Source organism: Eschrichtius robustus, chromosome 14 (genome assembly GCF_028021215.1).
Source record: "Eschrichtius robustus isolate mEscRob2 chromosome 14, mEscRob2.pri, whole genome shotgun sequence".
In the NCBI taxonomy this organism is placed as follows: Eukaryota; Metazoa; Chordata; class Mammalia; order Artiodactyla; family Eschrichtiidae; genus Eschrichtius; species Eschrichtius robustus.
This window is the reverse complement of record NC_090837.1, coordinates 92,926,417-92,947,288: the sequence shown is the minus strand read 5'-3', so window position 1 is coordinate 92,947,288 and position 20,872 is coordinate 92,926,417. Positions and strand designations below refer to the sequence as shown.

Genomic DNA, 20,872 nt, shown 5'->3' with positions numbered 1-20,872 from the left:
ACTTGTCCTGACCCCACCTTCCCCACAATCTATGGTTCTACCTCTTCAGTGCCCCCTGCAGCAAAACGCCTTGGGAAAATCATGCATACTTGAGACCTACAATTCCCTTTCTCCCATTTTCTCTTAAACGCAAGCCAGAGACCTACTCCACCACCATTACACAGAAACTGCTTTTGCCAAGGTCACTCATAACGTCTCCACTGCAAATCCGGCACCGGCTCTCAGTCCTGATCTTACACACTCTACCAGCTGCACCTGACACAGCTGGTCACCCCTCAGACACTTCAGCCTCTCATCTCTTAATGTTGGGGCACCCTGCACTCAGACCCTGGTCATTTCTTCTCCATCTACACTCACGACCCTCAGCAACGTCACGCATTCTCATGCATGGAATAACGATGCGTCATCCACTCCCAAACTTTCATCTCTTTACTTAGCCCAGTCACAGTCAACTCCCCTCTCGACTTTGCTGCTGCGCTCTCTTACAGACATCTGAGACTTAGCACGTTCAAAACTACACTCTGGGTTTTTCCCATCCCACCCCCAAACCTGCTCTACCTGCAGTTTTTCCCACTTTCATTTATGGTTACTCTGTTCTTCCAACTGCTCAGATCAAAACCTTCAGAATCACCCATGGCTTTTCTTTCTCTCACTCCACATCCAATAGGTCAGGGGTTCCTAACCCCCGGGCCTCGGACTGATACCGGTCCTCAGCCTCTTAGGAACCGGGCCGCACAGCAGGAGGTAAGCGGTGGGCGAGCGAGCGAAGCGTCATCTGCCTGCTGCCCGTGGTCGTCGCTCCCGTCACCGCCTGAACCGTAACACCTCCCACACCACCAGCCCCAGCCCCGCGTCCGTGGAAAAACTGCCTTCCATGAAGCCGGTCCCTGGTGCCAAAAAGGTTGGGGACCGCTGCAACAGGTCACAAAGTCTCAATTCCTATCTTCAGAATATATGCAAAATCCAATCACTTTGGGGTCCAATCACCACACTGGACCAAGCTGCTGTCCTACCTTGCCTGCATCACTGCAATGGCCTCCTAATTAGTTCCCTGCTTTCCCCTCTGTCCCCGCCCCCACCCCAGTCTTCTCTCAACACTGCACTGGTGCTCAGGGAACTGGCACCAGATGCCTGTCACTATCCTGAGTAACAAAGTCCTTTATCTCTGACCCAGGAGTCTCATGTCGTCTGGCAGCAACCATGAAACTGTTTCTGGCTAACTTGATAGCTTGCAAGGAGGGTAAAATCTCCAACTCCTCACTAAATAACTGAAATGTAGTAAATGTAATAGAATTGCTTTCACTTTTTTTAGATCCTCTGGATCTTCACACAATAAGCTTTATTTTAAAAAGCAATATGGGGACTTCCCTGGTGGCACAGTGGTTAAGCATCCGCCTGCCAATGCAGGGGACACGGGTTCGAGCCCTGGTCCGGGAAGATCCCACATGCCGCGGAGCAACTAAGCCCGTGAGCCACAACTACTGAGCCTGCACTTCTAGAGCCCGCGAGCCACAACTACTGAGCCCACGCACCACAACTCCTGAGCCCACGCACCACAACTCCTGAAGCCCGCACACCTAGAGCCCATGCTCTGCAACAAGAGAAGCCACCGCAACAAGAGAAGCCACCGCAGTGAGAGGCCCGCACACAACAAGAGAAACCACCGCAACTAGAGAAAGCCCACGCGCAGCAACAGACCCAACACAGCCAAAAATAAATTTAAAATAAATAACTTTTTTTTTAAAAAGCAATATGAATATTTGCATGGCTACAAAGGTAGATAGAGACATTTAAACATAATTAAGAAAAGTGGACTTAAAGTTGCCATATAATTTAAAATTAAGAATGAATTTATAATTACAGCAAACGCTCTAATAAATTTTCTTTTTTTAACGTCTTTATTGGAGTATAATTGCTTTACAATGGTGTGTTAGTTTCTGCTGTATAACAAAGTGAATCAGCTATACGTATACATACATCCCCATATCTCCTCCCTCTGGCGTCTCCCTCCCACCCTCCCTATCCTGCCCTTCTAGGTGGTCACAAAGCACCGAGCTGATCTCCCTGTGCTATGCAGCTGCTTCCCACTAGCTATCTATTTTACATTTGGTAGTGTATATATGTCCATGCCGCTCTTTCACTTCATCCCAGCTTACCCTTCCCCCTCCCCGTGTCCTCAAGTCCACTTTCTACGTCTGTGTCTTTATTCCTGTCCTGCCCCTAGGTTCATCAAAACCATTTTTTTTTTAGATTCCATATATATGTGTTAGCATATGGTATTTGTTTTTCTCTTTCTGACTTACTTCACTCTGTATGACAGACTCTAGGCCTAATAAATTTTCAAGTGATTCAAATCCCACTTTGTGGGCTAGATACAAAAATACAATGTAGCACTAAGTTTGCTATGTGACACTGCGTGAGTCTCAGATTCCCCATATAAAATAAAGAGGTTGATCTCTAAAACACATCAAGCTCTAAAATTATCTGATTCAATGAAAACAAAAATATGCAGAGACTTAGAAATTTAACCGGTAGAGAACTTCTTTGTGAGCACTTCTAAGTATCTTTTCCTATAACTGCGTTCAACACATTCCTATTAAATTGAATATAAAACAAATGTTCATAAACTAAGTCATTTAAACTGTTAATGGAGCTGGCTTATAAGATTTGATTAATGAAATAAACTCACTCTCAATTTTTTGATTCAGATTTTAACATGTTGTATTTAAAAAGTAGTACACCTATTACCAATTCATTACTGTCTTTATGTATATACATGCTAATTTTTAAAATGTATACATTTTTACACCTTTCCAGGAACTTACCAATATTTTAGCTAAAACCATAGTAAATCCCTAGTCTCACCACTTCCACTGCCTATAAGGAAGTATTAAACTATTGGTTAAACTACAAAGTAGGTAAGATCCTTTGAGAATTTTTTGACAACCTGCTGACAATTAAGTAGGGCCCAAATATCTGTTTGCTGTTTATTTTTATTCTGGGACAGGGGTGCTGTACCAAATAGTATAATGACAGAGTTCCTTCTCTACTTCTCTTTCTTCAAAATTTGTTCATACATAAAGTCTCTTAAATATAAAGAACTACTAAAGCAAAAATTTTTAACTCCTAATGGCAACATGCACATAAAAATAATTGAAAAGTAAAGCAACTGCTTTGACCGCTTTCAGCCTTTAGGTCTTAACACAAAGCTCCAATTTAAAATGTAATGTGTCAATTATGTGTTCAAATGCTTTTGCATAGAATATGTAAGAGTTTTTCATTCAATCTGCATTAGAGAATAAGAGATTTTAGTTAAAACAATCTTTTCCTCATTTTATATAAGTATACCTAATAAAGAAGAGCAGATTTGGGGTACAAAAAGTAATCCACAAAAGATTTATTAAATGTATATTAAGAGTGAATGTAAACCACATTCACTGATCATTAGCGATAAAGGGCATCCTGCAGAGCAATAATTATTCAAATGAATGATACAGCCCTATTAAGCAAATATAAAAATCTTACAAAATGGAAAAGGTTATACACACTGTAAAATGATAACTTAATTGTCAAAAGTAATCACTTATTATAGGCTGCCAAACAGGGGATCTCTTGACGCTTTTAAAATGATCTAACTTAAAAGTAATTCATGTTACCCACCATAGATCAGCAGGCATTTCATAAATTAAGTTACACAAAGTTCAGTGACATAGGTGTGGCTTCATGACAGCACTAACTGAAAACACACTGAAAACCTTTATTTAAAGAAAAATTAGATTTGGGTTTCCCCCAAAGTAAAAGACTTTAATGTTCACTGATCCTAGCAAAATAAACAAAAACTATTAAAAAGAACAAAAAAACTTTGGATGAGCTTCTAATGAAACATATGCTTTTTTATCTCCACACACACGCACACGAAAACACAAGGACAATGAAAACTGGAAAACAAATGACAACAGAGTTAACTGGCTTAAAGAAATGAGAGAAAGCTGAAATCTAAGCCTATTGGAAGGGAAGGCAACAGAAACAAGCCTAAGAAAAAATATCGCAAATCTGAAACAAGAGTCAGATGCAATTTATTAAAAAGTGGGGGTAGAACAGTTAGAAAACAAAAACTCCTATAAACCAAAATAAAAATTCAACAGAAGAAAAACTGAAAAAAATCTTCCCCCCAAAAAAGAACCAGAAAATTAACTGACTTAAATATTTGAGAAAAGCCTAAAAAAAATTAATATATCAATCCAGGAGGTCCCACATCCAACAAAAAAAGAGCTTTAGTCAGGAAAAGAAAGAAAATGAAGGGGAAAGCGTTACAAAAGAAAATTTTAAATTCTCCCCTGAACTGAAGAACACAAGTTTACACACTGAAGAATCCATGGAATGCTCAGTACACCCAAAGAAGAAAAAATAATAATCAGGCACATCGTGGTGAAATTTTAAAATTTAGACAGTAACAGAAAGATACTATAAAGCTTCCAGAAAGAGAAAAAATTTACATACAAACGATTGGGAAAGAGATGGCAACTGACACAGTGATAACACTGAAAGCTGGAAGTTAGTGGAGCAATGTCTTCAAAATTCCAGGAGGAAGGCTGCTTCCAATGCGGCACACGTTTATAGTCAACAACTCTTCTGAGCACCCCACGCTTCCCCGCACCCCTGCAGGGCCATATGACTGGTTCTGGCCAATGCAGTGGGAGCACGAGTGACATGTGTCACTTCTGGGCCAAATATTTAGTGCCAGCTTGTGACCTGTCAGCTCTCTTTTGCACCTGCTGTGGTAACCCGGAGCCATGGGGTGATACGATGGGGAACTGCAGGAAGATGCCAGAGGAGCCCCAGGCCCCCAGCAGACTTGGCGAAACCAAGCAATAAGCATTTATTTACGCACTGAGATTTCAGAGTTAATCTGCCATTGCAGCATAACCTATTCTATGCTGACTACAACAGTAACCTAGAATTCTATACAGTCAGGCTATAAAGCAAATATTTAGAACATAGACATTTTCTGACATGCAAGGTCTCAAACACACCACACACACACGCACACGCGCGCGCGCGCGCACACACACACACACACACACACACACACCCCATCACCTTACTAGGAAGCTACTAGGAGGTTAAGCTCCATCAAATCAAGGAAGTAAACCAAGAAATGGAAAACAGGTAACCCTACTTAGGAGAGGAGAGAAAAGAATCTCTAGGCTGATGGTATAGCTCCTACAGCTCGGCCTGTTTGGGATACTGTCCTTGCCGTCTGTAGCTCTTCCCAAACACCCTCCAAGAGTCAGCTCAATGGTGATGTCCTCCATGAAGACAGAAATCCAAATTTCCTGGCTACCAGAAGTAAATGAAAACATCTTGCATCAACAGCAAGAAAAGAGCTGCATTCTAAAATCTGTTAGCAATGTGGTTTGTGACTCGGGCAAATTACGTAACCACTCTTAGGCTCAATTTCCTCATCATCTGCATAAGGGTGAGGTTATCAGAAGGTTCCTTCTAATTCTAAAAGGCAGTAGTTCTGCCAATGTACAAAACCACTAAATCCTAATACAAATCCTATGCTTGGTACATGCTTACATATTCTGACAGTCAGTGATATTTGGTAATAATGTTATTCCCTAAATGTATATATATTTTTTACTTTAAAAGCAATGTCAACGGACAAAAATGACTACTGTCAGAGGGATGATGATATTTCCTTTAAAACCCAAACTCAGGTTTAATAACAAACACCTTCATTATTATAAACATCAAAACAAAAGGAAAATCATACGAAATAACAAGTCTACCACTAAGAATTCATCTTACTTTAAAAGTGTGTTAACCCTGTTGCTTTCACCACCCAGTGTGTCATTGGTGTGGCCAGAATAATGCCTATCACTCTAAGTACAACAGCAAGCAGTACTGAATAATAGGTGATCTAGAGCACATGCTGAATACATCTTTTCTAAATAGTTCTAAAGAGTAACATTAACGTCTTAAAATTGTTTTTGATAGAAATTTTATCTAATAGGAGCCATATATTCCTCTGCCTTCTTAAAAGAGACACTTTAAACACAAGTGTGTACATTAAATATAATCTCATGCTGTATACAGACAGACACCTCTTCACATGATCAAATTTACCTGTTGGAAGATTTCAGGACGGCATAGCGATGCTTGCAGGGTTTACTGATGCTCAGGAAACTTGGTCTCCCAGGCCTTCAGAGAGATGTGGTCTTTTCTTCTTTCCTTCTCCTCTACTACTCAAGAGTCGGCTCCCAAGGACAATGGGATAGCCACCGCTCCCCAAACATAGTCTCCAAGTGTGATGCCCTTTTAATAATTTTAAGAAAAAATTTCAGTGTGATGGCTGTTGAGGGCGGTAAGACAATATTAAAACAATCAGTAGGAGAACAAGCGCCCAGGGCCTTGCAGGTGGCCACATGCAGTACCGTTCTGTTCTAGATCTCCCACCACCTGACCGCCATGACTCAGAGCCAGTCAACCCACCGCTGCTTACACTGCACCCGTGTGCAATCCTCACAATTCTAGTAGCTGCACCAGTCATACTTCTGTAGACTCCCATTCTCCTTCCTCTCTTATTTCCATTTTTCTCGTCTCTTTGGTCTCACACCCCTTCCCCACACGGGGCTTCCTCAACAAGAAAAACCAAGTCTTATGCAGATATTGCTGACTAACCAGAATACTCCTTTTAACTAATCACAGTACCTTTTAAACTAATGATTACTGTTAGCACCTGTTATAGGCCAGGCACTGAACTCATACATTTACATGCATTATCTCAATTATTACACCAATGTTGAGGAAGGCACCGTGATTATTTTAGATAAGACAAATAAGACTTTGATTTTATTTTAAAAACCTACCCTATAAAATCACAGTGCTGAAATTCAAACTTCGATCTGCAACCCTATGAGAGACTGCCTTCACCAGCTGCAGTCAGAGTCGCCCAGGTCTCTGGCTTGTCTAATTCCTAACGAGTTCTTCCTTCCTGCTTAATTCTGAGGGTGCCAGAGGTTCCAGAGAACTGAAGTTTTACCTTACTAAGCTCTGTAAGGCAACATCAAGGGAAATGTGCTCTGGGGCCGTTACTCTCCTCACACTCCAGTTAACCGTGCTTCCAGAAGCGACAAGAGGCCTGTGCATCTTCACGACCAGCCAGTGGAGTACGTGAGTGAATTCAGACACACATCGCGGTTCTACAAGAAGATGCAGTTCTCCCTGGGTGGGGATTTGGGGCCATGTAGTTTCAAGAACTTCGGCCTTATCGGTGCTATGATTTATTCAGCTGAGCAGATCAACTCGGCCAGGGATAAATAAGAAACACAAAAAACCCAACGGATGTCTAAGATCCAGCCAGCACATCTCTGCCTTTAACGTGCAGACAACCGTGTAAAAGCTACAGGCGCGTTCTGTACACCACGTCCCCACTCAGTGGCCAGGCTCCATGCCACGTGTGAGGGAGACAAAGGAGAAAGACCACAGCCCACGCCCTCCACAAGGAACTTGGTGACGAATGTTGTATCAGAAACATACGAATTGATAAAATGGGATTACTGAAGGAGCTGGAAGGAAGGGTGGTCAGGGAAGGCTTCTCGGAGATGGTGACCCTGAGAATGAACCAACCACAGGGGGAGCCACTGAAGAGCAGTCTAGGAAAAGTGTCAAAGGGGAGGAAGCCAGAAGCAGCCTGGAATGTTGAGGGACAGAAAGGCTAGACCACACCTTTGTGCTAAGGCAGAGAGAGGGTGGTTCAAAACGCCCTAAAGAGCCAGGCAGAAGTCTTGTGGTCGATGGAAAGAGTTTGGATTTTACTTTAAGCAAAATATATATGTATTCACAGTAACTCTGACAGATAGATTATCCCCACCTTAGCCCCACATGAGGAATAAGACTCAGAGGGGTTATATAATGGGTTCAAGGTCACAAAGCTAGTAATGTACACTCTTCCCTAAAGATCTAACACCTCTAAAACGTCCTCTGTGTGCAAAGGGAGAATGGAAGTCTTAAATTACTCTATCTGTCTATTCTTCAAACATTAACGAGACCAACAGTCATCCAAAACAAACGTCACAACAAAGTAAAACGTAACATCTGTATGAGTCACCAAAGATGACTCTGAAGTTAGTTTAAGGTAAAATGTGCCCCAGTCCAAAAGCCTTCCCTACTTACTAGCTAAACCAACATGTTGTGCAGCATAATAAATTAACCATAAAGATATTAATGACAATTTCACTCTCAATACACTTTAAAACATATCCCACTGCTGTTTCTCTCTTTCTCTACCTGGACAACTCTTTCAATCAAGCTAGTCATACAAGAAAGTTTCCCCTTTTTATGACACATACTAATATTATAAATTTCTCCCTTGCAAAAGCAATAATTTCACAACATTACCCAGGCGCCACAGATGTGCCATTTCCAAAAGTGGAAGAGGTCAGGGATGAGGACAGAGAACTGAAATAGACAATCTTCATTTCCCATAAAATGCAACAAGCGGAAAACAGCAAAAGGTGATCTTTTTAACTCTAGGTCATTTACCTACCTACCCTTTTTAAGTATCAAAATAGATGCGTACACACCCATTAGTTATTCGAGATTATAAATAACGTGGAGTATTTGACCTCATACTTCAGTATATTTGTGTGTGTATGTGCGTGTGCACCGATCCATTTTGCATGACTGCGTATTTTTATTTTTTTATTTTTATTTTTATTTTATTTATGGCTGTGTTGGGTCTTCGTTTCTGCGTGAGGGCTTTCTCTAGTTGTGGCAAGCAGGGGCCACTCTTCATCATGGTGCGCGGGCCTCTCACTATCGCGGCCTCTCCTGCTGCGGAGCACAGGCTCCAGACGCGCAGGCTCAGTAGTTGTGGCTCACGGGCCCAGCCGCTCCGCGGCATGTGGGATCCTCCCGGACCAGGGCTCGAACCCGTGTCCCCTGCATCGGCAGGCAGACCCTCAACCACTGCGCCACCAGGGAAGCCCCATGACTGCGTATTTTTAAGCGAGTGATAACAGTAACTGCCACAAATTCAGAAATGGGCGTAACAGTTCCCTTTTCTGGAGTATGTTATGACTTTTAAATAAGATCACACAGGCACTTCTATGAGCAAAATAAAAGATAATGTTAGTAACACAAAAGTTTCCTGAAAACTGACCACAATGGAGAAAACTACCAGAGTCTTCTCTGAAGAGTGACATTACCCAACAAGACAGGCTTAAGAAGATGCTTCCTTCTGTTCCCTAAGAAGAGGGCCATTAAAGGAGCACTCAGGGACTTCCCTGGTTGCACAGTGGTTAAGGCTCTGTGCTCCCAGTGCAGGGGGCCCGGGTTCAATCCCTGGTCAGGGAACTAGATCCCACGTGCATGCCACAACTAAGAGTTCGCGTGTTGCCACTAAGGAGCCCACATGCTGCAACTAAGACCCGGTGCAACCAAATAGATAAATAAATAAAAAAATTTTTTTTTTTTAAAGGAGCACTCAGGACCATGAGATGAGTAGGAATCCATTCAGTACAGCTGAGTTTCCCTCCCAGGTCATGGCACAGCCCAGGTTGGCTGCAGCCCAGGTCAGTGGCACCCAAACCCTTTCTCTGCCACTCCCTGCAAGGTGCTATGGGGAGGGTGCCAGGTGACACCAAGAGTGTGCCCCTGGGTCCTGCAGAGGCCGTGTTTAAGGCCTGCCCATCTTCCCACTAAAAGAACGGAAAGGGGCAGTGCCATGTACTTCCCATCAATTCAGGAGGTATTTAAAGATCATAAAAAAAAAAAAAAAGGAAAACATGTTTCAGAAGAGATGAAGGGAGCTCTAAAAAGGGTAAAGGTTCAGGTGAATAATCTGGGTGATCGTACCCAGACCAGTGGAAAGCACTTGCCAAGTCACAGGTGAGTTCTTCTAAGTATCCTAGTTAAGCCCAAGGTCAGTGGGCCAGCTTCCCCAAAGGCAACAAGGAAACATTAGGGACAATGGCGGAACCAGAGGGTTGAGGCCATATATTCTGTTCTGTATATTCTGGAATGGCTTCCGAAACTTACCATATCCATGCTACCTGATGCGGCACTGAGAAATAAATAAGAAAGCATGGGGAACGGATCACAGGCTATGTTTTTGGGTTTTCTCTGTGAAACTTGATAAACAACCGCCGTTCGTGTTTCTAAACAAAACTGATTCCCCACAGCACTAAACAGTCCACTTAAAATTCATTCATTCAAGTAAGCTAAGTAGATTTTATGTTGTGATATTTGTTAGGTTAACAAAAAAAGTCAGGATAAATGTACACCTACTATGGTTGAGAAAACCTCAGACATTTCATCTTGAAGTAGATGGCAGTTTACTTTTGCTTGAATACACATAGATCTTTATTCCAAGGAACACGGTCCACGAAGAACATATTCGGAAACCATTCACGTTATAATTGTGATTACTACGTTCTCCGTCCTCATACCCAGTAAAGCGGCATATCGCCTTTTCCGGGGTAGACGTTCAAGAAACATCTGCTGAACTGAATTCAACATTATATATTTCATTACCGGAAGCCTGAGCTCTGCCACATATTCCCACCTGGCCCTGAATTCCAAAAAGTACGGATGGCAACCCCAAATTCCACATTCCGACTGAATGTTACGGTGGCCTACAGACGACCGCACACATTCCAAGTTCTGCGCCAGGAACTGCCCCCGAGAAATGTCAGTAGTTCTGACCCAGAATGAACCACAAAGGTGTACCTGAAGTTGTCAACACCTGAAGCAAACTGAAAATCAAGGCCCGTCTCGGGGGCGGCTTGACATCCCCAGTCCCCACGCCCGCGCGAGCCCGCGAGGGTCCGGCGGCGCCTCCACGCGCGGAACAGACCAGGGTCTCGGCCCGACGCGACCCCCCGGGGACAGCACGGGCGCGGCCTGCGGCCCCCAGCCCGCCCTGCGGCCGCCGGCCTCCAGCCCGGGGGTCCGAGCGCGGCCGAGGGGCTGCGGAGCGCGCAGGCCCCGCGCCGCCGCCCCAGGCCTTGCCGAGCCCCGGCCTCTCCCCGGCGGACTGCGGGCAACAAAGGCGGCGGCCCGGGCCCGGCGCGCGCGGCGGACGAGAGGCCGAGGGGTCCGGCCGGCGCGCGGCGGAAGCAGGCCTCGGCCCTCCCCTGCCCGGCTTCCCGGACGCCGCTCCCCGCCGGCCCGGCCCCCGCCCGCGGACCCGCGGAGGCGCGCAGGGCCTCAGGCCGCCGGGACCCTCGCCGCTCCCCGCCGCGCGGCCTCCCCGACCCCCTCCGCGCCGGAGCCGCCCGGCCGGCCGGAGGAGAAGGGGCACCGCCGCGGCCGGTTCCCCGGGCCCCCGAGGAGAGGGGGCGGGAAGCCGAGCCCGGACCCAGCCTCCAACTCGGCTCCGCAGACGCTCACCCGGCGGCCGCCCGCTCCGCTTCCTCGCCCAGCGCCGGCGCGACTGCCGCGCTCGGCCCTCCTTCCCGCAACTCCTCCTCCCGCCTCCTTCCTCCTCCTCCTCCTCCTCCTCCTCCTCCAGGAGGGGCGCGCCGGGCGCCGGCCCGAGCTGGAGCCGCAGCAGAGGAGCCGAGCCGGCCGCTCCGCGCCCACCACTCGGCCCGCGGCGCCGGCGGGCGTCGGCGCGGGGGGCGGGCCGGCGGGGGCGGGGGTGGGGGCGCGCGGGGCGGGGCCGGGGGCGCCGCGGGGCCGGTCCCCCGCTGGAGTCGGAGTCCCGGCATCTGCCCGCCCGCGCCCGCTGGCCCGGCTGCTTGTCCGGTACTGCCTCTGCCTTTGCAGCCTCCCCTCCTCGGCGGCCGGGCCGACGCGGAAAGGAAGATGTCCTCGGCCCTCGGCCGCCGGCTCTGCCCTTGTCCCTGCGGTCGGGCGGCGGCCTCCACGCGGCCGAGGTCCGCTCACCTGGCGCGGTGACCCGGGCCCGGTCCCCGCGGGGAGGGAGGGACGGGCGAGCACGCGCGCCCGAGCAGGGCCGGGGAGGGAAGCCCTTCCCCACACCTTGTCTAGCTTAACCGTAGAATGTGCTTGTTAAAAGAAAACTTATTCCTTGTTTCAAGCCATCTGCTTTTCCATTTAGTCCTTGTTAGTGGGGTTTTATGCAGGAATAGTTCACTATTGTTTGCGCCGCTGAATTCCAAGGTAGTGTGACGTAAAGTTGCGTGTTGGTGACTTGACTCATTTCTTTGGAAACTGGCTGAACCGTCCCAACATATAGCAATAACAGCAAATTGGATTTTTGCCAATGAGAAGCAACAGGAACATTTTTATTTCTCTTTTCATCCAAGAAAAGTGATTAAAGATAAGTATCATTAAAATCTAACTTAAGCTCTTTTCTCTTGTCCGCCATCCTGTGTGCGGTGAATTTGCTCCTCGTCATGTCTTCTCACAACACAACATGTCTTCAGGATCAAGCGATTCCTGGCCAAGAAACAAAAGCAGAATCGTCCCATTCTCCAGTGGATTCCAATTAAAACTGGTAATAAAATCAGGTACAACTCCAAGAGAAGGCACTGGAGAAGAACCAAGCTGGGTCTATCAGGAGCCTCACATATGAAGTGGCACACATTTACGCTATCAAGGTCAATTGCGTCTTACCGTATCAGAACATCACTAGTGTCTGGAACAGCTTCCTGTGTTTGATGGGAGACATGGAATGGCTCTCTCCTCTTTTCTTGATGTTTCCTCACCACTGCTCACTGTGTAGCTCAGTAATAAATATGTGAAGCCTTTTGTTGGGGAAAAAAAAAAAATCTAACTTAATAATTGTTGGCTTTAAAACTTGTATTTCTTGAATAGTATGGACCTTTTAAGGAGGAAACAAGGCTAGGGAAAAAAGTCTTAAAAGTTGTTCCAAGGTGAATTTGTAGCTGAATTATACCGCAGTTAAGCTGTTAGCTTTAAAAAAGTGCAAGTAATTGATCTTAATTCCTATAAATGTTGAATATGTAATTCTCATCTAAACACAAAATGATTAATAATTTAAAAATTGGATTGTCAGGTGATTCAATTGGTTTGTATGACTGAATAGTATATATAAGGTTGATGTCATTTGTTATATGTGATTCACCAGACCTTCTGTCATCTTCAGTTCTTAGTTGAATTTATTACTCAACCCCTACCATTATTGTTACCCTGATTTAGATACAACTCAACTCTCAAATACCTAATCACAGTTAATGATCACAGTTAACTAATCACAGTTAGTTGACTGAAATAGAATGGTCAAAGAGCTCAGTGATAATCGTAAGTGGTAATTAGAAAAGAAGCAAACTTTTCAACCCACCCCTCTTGTTGTAAGCCCTTCAGAAGGAAAAGACATGGGACAGATTGGAGTATCAGGGGGCTGGTGTCTCCTTATATGATCTAAAGAAGGCCAGCTGGGGGCCATCAGCAGGGCTTGATAAGCACTAAGCTAGCAGTGGGCTGAGCTGACTCTTCTAGGAGACAGGATCAAGACACGGGCTTCTGAGTCTGGCAGAGCTGGTCTGGCATCTCAGCTTTGACAATTCATATAGTTATGTGACCTTAAGTTTCTCAGTTGTAACTTCAATGTCTTTGAAGAGGGGCGGTGGGAGTGGGGGAGGGGTTTTTGATATTTTGATATTAAGTATATTAAATAGTTGTGAAGATTACTTGAGATAATGCACAAAACCTGGTCCATAATGATTGTTATTACTAGGTAATGTATATTTTACAGGCAAGGCATTTAAATATTTTTTGGTGTATATTATCTACTTTATTTGAACAATAATCTATTTGTAAGGTCAGTATTATCATCATCCCCACATTACAGGTGAGGAAACTGTGGCTTCTTGTGTATAAGTAGTAAATAACTTTATCAAAGTCACACAGCTACTATGGGGCAGAGCTGGAATTCAGACTTAGATCTCTCTGACTCCACAATATGACCTCTTAACCACTAAATTGAAATAATAGTGATAACTATATGAATAATATAACAACTTTAGTGTAGAGATACTAGTGGCTAAATATACCATTAAAATCTCCATGCTTGGCTGAATTCCAATACTTTGGCTGCAGACAACGCTGTCTGATAGATACACTTGCTGAAAGATGGTGGGCTTCCCTGGTGGTACAGTGGTTAAGAATCCACCTGCTAATGCAGGGGACATGGGTTCGAGCCCTGGTCCGGGAAGATCCCACATGCCGCGGAGCAACTAAGCCCGTGCGCCACAACTACTGAGCCTGTGCTCTAGAACCCACGAGCCACCACTACTGAAACCTGTGCACCTAGAGCCTGTGCTCCGCAACAAGAGCAGCCACCGCAATGAGAAGCCCGCGCACTGCAACGAAGAGTAGTAACTGCTCGCTGCAACTAGAGAAAGCCCTTGCGCAGCAACGAAGAACCTAATGCAGCCAAAAATAAAATAAATTAAAAAAAAAAAAAAAAAGATGGTGATGGCAAAGGGTCCTATTGAAAGTCTATCCCCTTAACAGGGGCAGAAGAGTATAGTTCTACCTCTTCCTCCTAAAGTCACAGCTTGTAGAGCCAGAAAGAACTTTCTGGATCATCCTCAGCATCCTCATTTTATGGAGGAGGAAACAGACTCAGAAATCATCTGACTTGCCCAAGCAACAAAGTTAAAAATAGTTGAGTCATGACTTGAACTGCCATCTCCCAATTTCAAGTCTGGTTTGATTTCTAGTATTAAATGTCTTCCTTCTTCCAGAAGAGGGAGAAAGAGGAGCTCAGACTGGAGAAAATTGGGTGGAAGCAGGATGGGATACGACAGGCAGCCTTCCAACCTTGTCCTGATATTTCACGTACATCCTCGGTGCTAAAAGCACCCTCTAGGCCCCTGCGGGAAAGCTGTCCAAGTGAGCAACCCTCCACACTCTCAACATCCCTCTCACCTTCCCGCTGCCATTCTGCTGCCTCCTGCCTTCCTGCCTTTGAGGATCAGGAGAAGTCCTCCACTCATTCGAGGTTCCCTGTTTGGTACTTGTACTGGCCTGAAGAGTGTCCACCAGAGATTCATGTCCTTCCTGGAATCTCAGAGTGTGACCTTGTTTGAAAGTGGGGTCTTCACAAATGTTGTTAAGTTGGTCATAGTGGAGTAGGGTGGGCCCTTCATCCAATTTGATTGTTGTCTTTATAAGAGGAGAACAGACACAGAGACAGGCGTGCAGAGGGAAGACCGTGTAAAGACGATCAGGGAGAACCCCAGGAAGGCAGAGATGGCAGTGATGTGCCCACAAGCCAAGGATTGCCAGCTCTGCTGCCAACACCTGGAGGTGGAACAGGCAAGGAAGGATCCTCCCCTACAGCCTTCAGGGAGAGCATGGCCCTACACACACCCTGATGTTGTACTTCTAGCCTCCAGGACCAGGAAAGGAGATATTTCTATTGGGTTAAATACCCAGCTTGTGATGCTTTGTTGTGGCAGCCACAGGGAACTAGTGCAGGAATCCTAGGCCTGCCCGCCCCTCCGTCCCCACCCCTCCCACCCCTCCCACCCCTCCCATCCACCCACCCGGAGGGCCTGTTCTCTGGAATGAAGTCACTGAAGTCTCCTCCCAATCAAAGCTCCTCCTTATAGAGTTCCCCAATTACTAGAGTCACCATGGTCCCAGTTTGCCCAGGACAGTACCAGGTTATAACTATTGTTCCGGCACAAATGTGAATAGTGCCACCTTTCATCCCAAAGTTGTTCCTGTTCAGAAAATAAATTCCGTGTTCACCCTGCCTCCCCCATAAGGTACAAAAGAGTGACTCAGTTACTTGGCGTTCAAAGAGAGAGTTGGACCCAACCCATTTCTCCAGCCCGGCAGTCCACTGTTTCCTCATACCACACTTTGCCTGGCCAAGCTGGGTAACACCATCTCCAGACAGTCCCCACCCTGTGCCTTAGCTCATGCTTTTCTCTCTGCCTAGAATGTTCTTCCATCTCACCCCACCACCACCACACGCACACACACCCTCTGATTATTTCTATATGTTGAAAAGCTTACTCATCATCAGTCAATGTTCAGATCCACCCCGTCAGAAACGATGTCACTCTATACAGAAACCCCACCTTGGGTTTTACAGCACAAGTCATAATCTACCCTGAATTGCAACAATTCTCTCTTCTCCTTTGAATGCAGATACTTTGTCTTATTCATCTTCGTATTATGCTACTAGTACCTTGAATGAGATTTTTTCATACAATAGGGACTCAAGACACCTTTGATAAATAAATATGAATATTTCATTCCTCTCTCCATCCCTCTGAGAATAGTCCTTAAAGGTGCACTTTGAGGACTTCCCTGGTGGCGCAGTGGTTAAGAATCCGCCTGCCAATGCAGGGGACACGGGTTTGAGCCCTGGTCCAGGAAGATCCCACATGCCGGGGAGCAGCTAAGCCTGTGTGCCACACTACTGAGCCCATGCGCCTAGAACCCGTGCTCTGCAACGAAGACAAGCCACCGCAATGAGAAGCTTGTGCACCGCACCGAAGAGTAGCCCCTGCTGGCCGAAACTAGAGAAAGCCCGTGTGCAGCAACGAAGACCCAACGCAGCCAAAAATTAATTAATTATTTAATTATTTTGTTTAAAAAAAAGATCCACTTTAAGATATAGGGGTGGCTGGTTTGTCCTTTGGGAAGTGACAAATACCTGATCTCCAGAGCAGAATTATGTGGACAAAAAAATGTTGCCTGCCCCTTCAATAAACAATGAACGTTACCCACCATCAAGCCTTCCGCCACAGCTGCAGCCCTGACGGTGCACCCTGAGGGGAATTCAGGTTGGAGAAAAACAAGGTACTGCCCCTAGATAGTTAAGATGCGTATCAAAGGAATAATTTCAATGCGTCCAGCCACTTGCATCTTCCCATATACAGAAAGGCACTAAAATCAGTATCTTGGGATGTCTGGGTGTTTTGGTGTGAGTAGCAGTAATCTTTTGACGTTCAACTACAGGTTTTTGCAGCAAAAACTCCTATATATCCTGGCTCCTCCCTTAACTCTTTGCTGCAGTTCCTCAGAGCTATCTGAAAGGCTGAACCTCAGGCTATAGTCCTCAGTAGGCCACCGAATAAAATATAATTCTCAACTTTTAGGTTGCGCAATTTTCTTCAGTTGACAATTATTAAGGGAAAATGTCTGGGCTATTTCAATCAGCAGCTAGATTCTGCTCGCTGGGGACACGCTGACAGCAAAGGAATGGTGCCTACCTCTCAGAGCAAGGGATTCTGAGGGTTTTTAAGACCTGGCAGAAGGTACTTGGGTACGTGTTTCTTTGCTGAGAAAGGCAGCACTTCAGCAAAATATCATTCCTACATGGTAAGAGTCCCACACAGGCTCAGCTCCCCATTATTCTCCATTTCGGATCAGAGATTCCTACTTGTAGACAATTAAAAGAAATACCTCACTCATGCCTGCCCTTTCCGCTTCCAGGATCCAGAGCCCCGCTGACTGCTTAGGGGGTCTTTCACTCTGTAAGGTAACCCTGTTGATTTAGTGCAAGAAAAAATCTAGCAAATAGCCATTATTATGAGGAGTTGATGGCATGCGTAGGTCCTATAGTAGAGAATAACACGATAGACACCCCCACCCTCACAATTAACCCAACAATGGAAGAAGGAATCAGAATTCTTCCCTAATGGGCAGAGAGTCAGAACTCCTATGGCCAAGTTCAGGGCAGTCTTGAAATACCATCACTACTTTCCCTTGCTTTGAGACTTCTAGCTGGGTAGACTCCCATTTCTTTTTTTTTTTTTTTTTAATGATCTCTAATGATCCCTTTATTCACTGTTTTGTTAAAAATAGTGGGTAAAATGTTGTATTTCTTAAAAAATTTATTTATTTACTTTTTATTTATTTGTTTTTGGCTGCGTCGGGTCTTTGTTGCGGCGCCCGGGCTTTCTCTAGTTGCAGCGAGCGGGGGCTACTCTTCGTGGAACAACTAAGCCCGTGCACCACAACTACTGAGCCTGTGCTCTAGAGCCCGTGAGCCACAACTACTAAGTCTGCGTGCCACAACTACTGAAACCCAGGCGCCTAGAGCCCGTGCTCCACAACAAGAGAAGCCACCGCAATGAGAAGCCCGGACTCCCATTTCTTAAAGAACCCTCTCTACAGCAAGATAACTCTCTGCATTCAATAGCTAGAAATCCAAAGTAGGATTTTACAGAAAAGTAAACTTCTACCCATGTTTGTGATTCTAAAGCATTAGGAAGACCTGACAATCTGTAAAAAAGAAAAAAATACTGTACCTTCTATGACATGGATTAAAATTCTATATTAGAGCTTTGTTCCTTTAGATTTGGAGTTATTAAAGAACAAATATTGGGAATTCCCTGGTGGTCCAGTGGTTAGACACTTTGCCGAAAAAAAAAAAAAAAAAAAGCACAAATAGCTCCCTAGAAGCAATAGCACTTTTAGACGTCATCAGTTGTTTATTACTCTGTGACCTATATATTGCTATCACATTGTTACTTGATTCTTGCATCATTTTTAACTTTTCATATCTGTGTTTCCCCATTCACCTACAGTTTATATTGAACTAATTTTACTCTCTTCAATTAACAGCAGACATATTTTAAAAGTGTGAGATTTCTCCTAGGGCAAGAAAAAATATCTGTTATTCAAATGCCTTGTCACAAAACAATAATGAACATATCTGGAATTGGTAATGCATACATTTCTTATCCTGAGTCACATCTTAGCACTGGCTGGCAAAGAACTTGAGACCAAAAGACACTCTTTTTGAAACAGTACATGCCATAGAAGTGTTTCCAGTGAATGGCTTTCCAACAGGATCCATTTTCATGCCCCCTTGACCTTGAGTTTTGGTGGAAATTGGGAACCATAGGCGCTAAATACCCTGACATTAAGGGCTAATCTATGCCAGGCTAGCAAAAGGAGTGGCTTCAAAACCTGTTTTGCCTGAATTTGCCAACCTACCTAACTTCAGGGTACAGAAGAGAAGAGGCTGTGTGTCCCATCCTCCAATGAGGGAGGGAAGGAGTTGTTTCCTCCCCATTTTAAGCCAAGTAATGAAAAGCTTCAAGAAAACCAGAGCGTTTGACCTATGCCCTTGGAATTTGAGCTGTGGAAGACCTGGTGTCAGACTCTCACAGGAAAATGCTGAAGAATATAGCCTGACCAGGGCTGCCCTGACCCAGCAGCAGAAAGAAGAGACAAGACCACCCCCCAACCAAGCATGGCAGGCCAAGGACAAGGGAGCCACCAGTGGGCTTTGTGGACCTGTAGATGCGAGCTGGAACCAGGAAATTCACGAAGGACTTCTTCCTGTCCTAAAGGGTATTAAAGAAGAAAGTACTCTGACACTTGTTAACATGGTAAAGAAGACTTTATTTTGGTAGGGTCAAGACTATAGCAATAGCGGAAAGTGATGAGGCTTAACTCTGGAAACAGTAAAGACAGCCAGGGATTTATAGGGATTTATTTATAACAAGCAGGGTGAAGGGGGTCAGTGGATGGAAAATTACTAAGAGGAATCATGAAGGGCAGAGGGATTCTTGCTAAACCATCGCCATCTTGTGAGGAGACTCAAGCAACCGGAGGAGAAGAAGCCCAAGTTGGGCAGGAACAGAGACCTCCTGCCCAAAACAAGCACCACATGGGTGAGCTTTATTGGGAACCCTACTCCCAGACAAGCCTTTGAATGACTGCAGCCCAGCCCACACCTTGACTGGAACTTCATAAGAGACCCCAAACCAGAATCACCCAGCTAAGCTGTTTCTGAATCCTTGACCCAAAGAAACTGGGTTTCTTTGGTTTAATAAGATGGTTTAGCACCCTTCCTTAACCATTACATACAATCTCTCTGCCACTGAAAGAAAGTGAAGTGTGATGTTCACCATGGGGATGAATAGGATTTCTAAGTGGCCAATAGGTACCTGAATATCCCAATGATACTATTGTATTATATAATTTTTTTCAGAATTCTAAATAAACTTTATTTTTTAGAGAAGAAAATACTGATTATTTTTAACCATCAAGGCTTTGCATGTATATGAACATATTCAGAAGCTGATAATGACTGAATATTTTATAATAAAGATTCTTCTGTGCTCTTTTCATTGAAAATAATTTTTTGTGGAGGGAATATATTTCTTTTACCCTGATTTACCTCCCTTCTCCATTCATATGAACCTGGGTTATAAAATTTAATTTGTAATAGACTGGATGTTTAATTTAAATAACCCAATGAAATATGAACATTTTAAGAAAATAGCATTCAACATCCACTCGTGAGGGTTCAAAATATATAAACTGCTTACTTAACCGCATGTTCTCATTAAAAAAAAAAAAAAAAGAAAGAAAAAAGGCACACCCTGACCGTGTTCTTGTTCTAATCTGTCTCCCTGTTTTCTCTTTACTCTTGACATCAGGATTATCCCCTTGCCGTTCCCATGGTAACCATATTTTGTAGGGAAGAAATGATGCAACAATTATACGAAAAAACCAGGTTTCAGTGTCATCTCACTGCTAAACTTTTGATCACAAGGAGCTGGGAATAACTGGAAAGGAGAGTTAACGTGTAGTTATATATCAATAATGATCACAGCAAGGTAAATGCTAAGTCAGCCACCTGCGCACTTCTTTCCTCTCTCCCTTTCTTACTCTTTGGTGGTCATCATGAAAAAGTATGACTTCAAATGAAACCCAGAAGTAGAAAAGACCGTTCACTCACTTAAGAAAAGCACTTGGCAAAAAATTCTTCATTACGTAAGGAACTACATAAATGCCTAGCAATAAATACCTATTTGAATATTATATTTTCATTAGCATATAGTGTGTACTTTATGATAGTAGCAAACTAACGTCTGTTAAAAATAGTCAATGAGGGACTTCCCCGGTGGTCCAGTGGTAAAGAATCCGCCTTCTAATGCAGGGGATGCAG

General features: G+C 44.7%; 2 protein-coding genes across 6 annotated transcripts in view; one reads left to right on the top strand and one right to left on the bottom strand.

The window, feature by feature from the left end:
• SOCS6 (suppressor of cytokine signaling 6) overlaps positions 1-11,478 on the bottom strand; it is a 34,081-nt gene extending 22,603 nt beyond the window's left edge. The window contains exons 1-3 of one of the 5 annotated variants that reach the window (XM_068563111.1): positions 10,738-10,928; positions 7,049-7,208; positions 6,133-6,321 (exon numbers count right to left, since the gene is read on the bottom strand). The gene's annotated coding sequence lies outside the window, so the exon portion shown is untranslated. The other 4 variants (XM_068563109.1, XM_068563112.1, XM_068563110.1 and 1 more) reach the window with 4 other exon arrangements.
• Positions 11,479-12,381: 903 nt separating this feature from the next.
• Positions 12,382-12,739, top strand: LOC137776537 (large ribosomal subunit protein eL39-like; the record flags this gene model as incomplete). Its single annotated transcript, XM_068563114.1, has 1 exon — positions 12,382-12,739. A coding segment is annotated over one exon (255 nt), but the record flags the coding sequence as incomplete, so codon positions are not given.
• Positions 12,740-20,872: the final 8,133 nt, after the last annotated feature.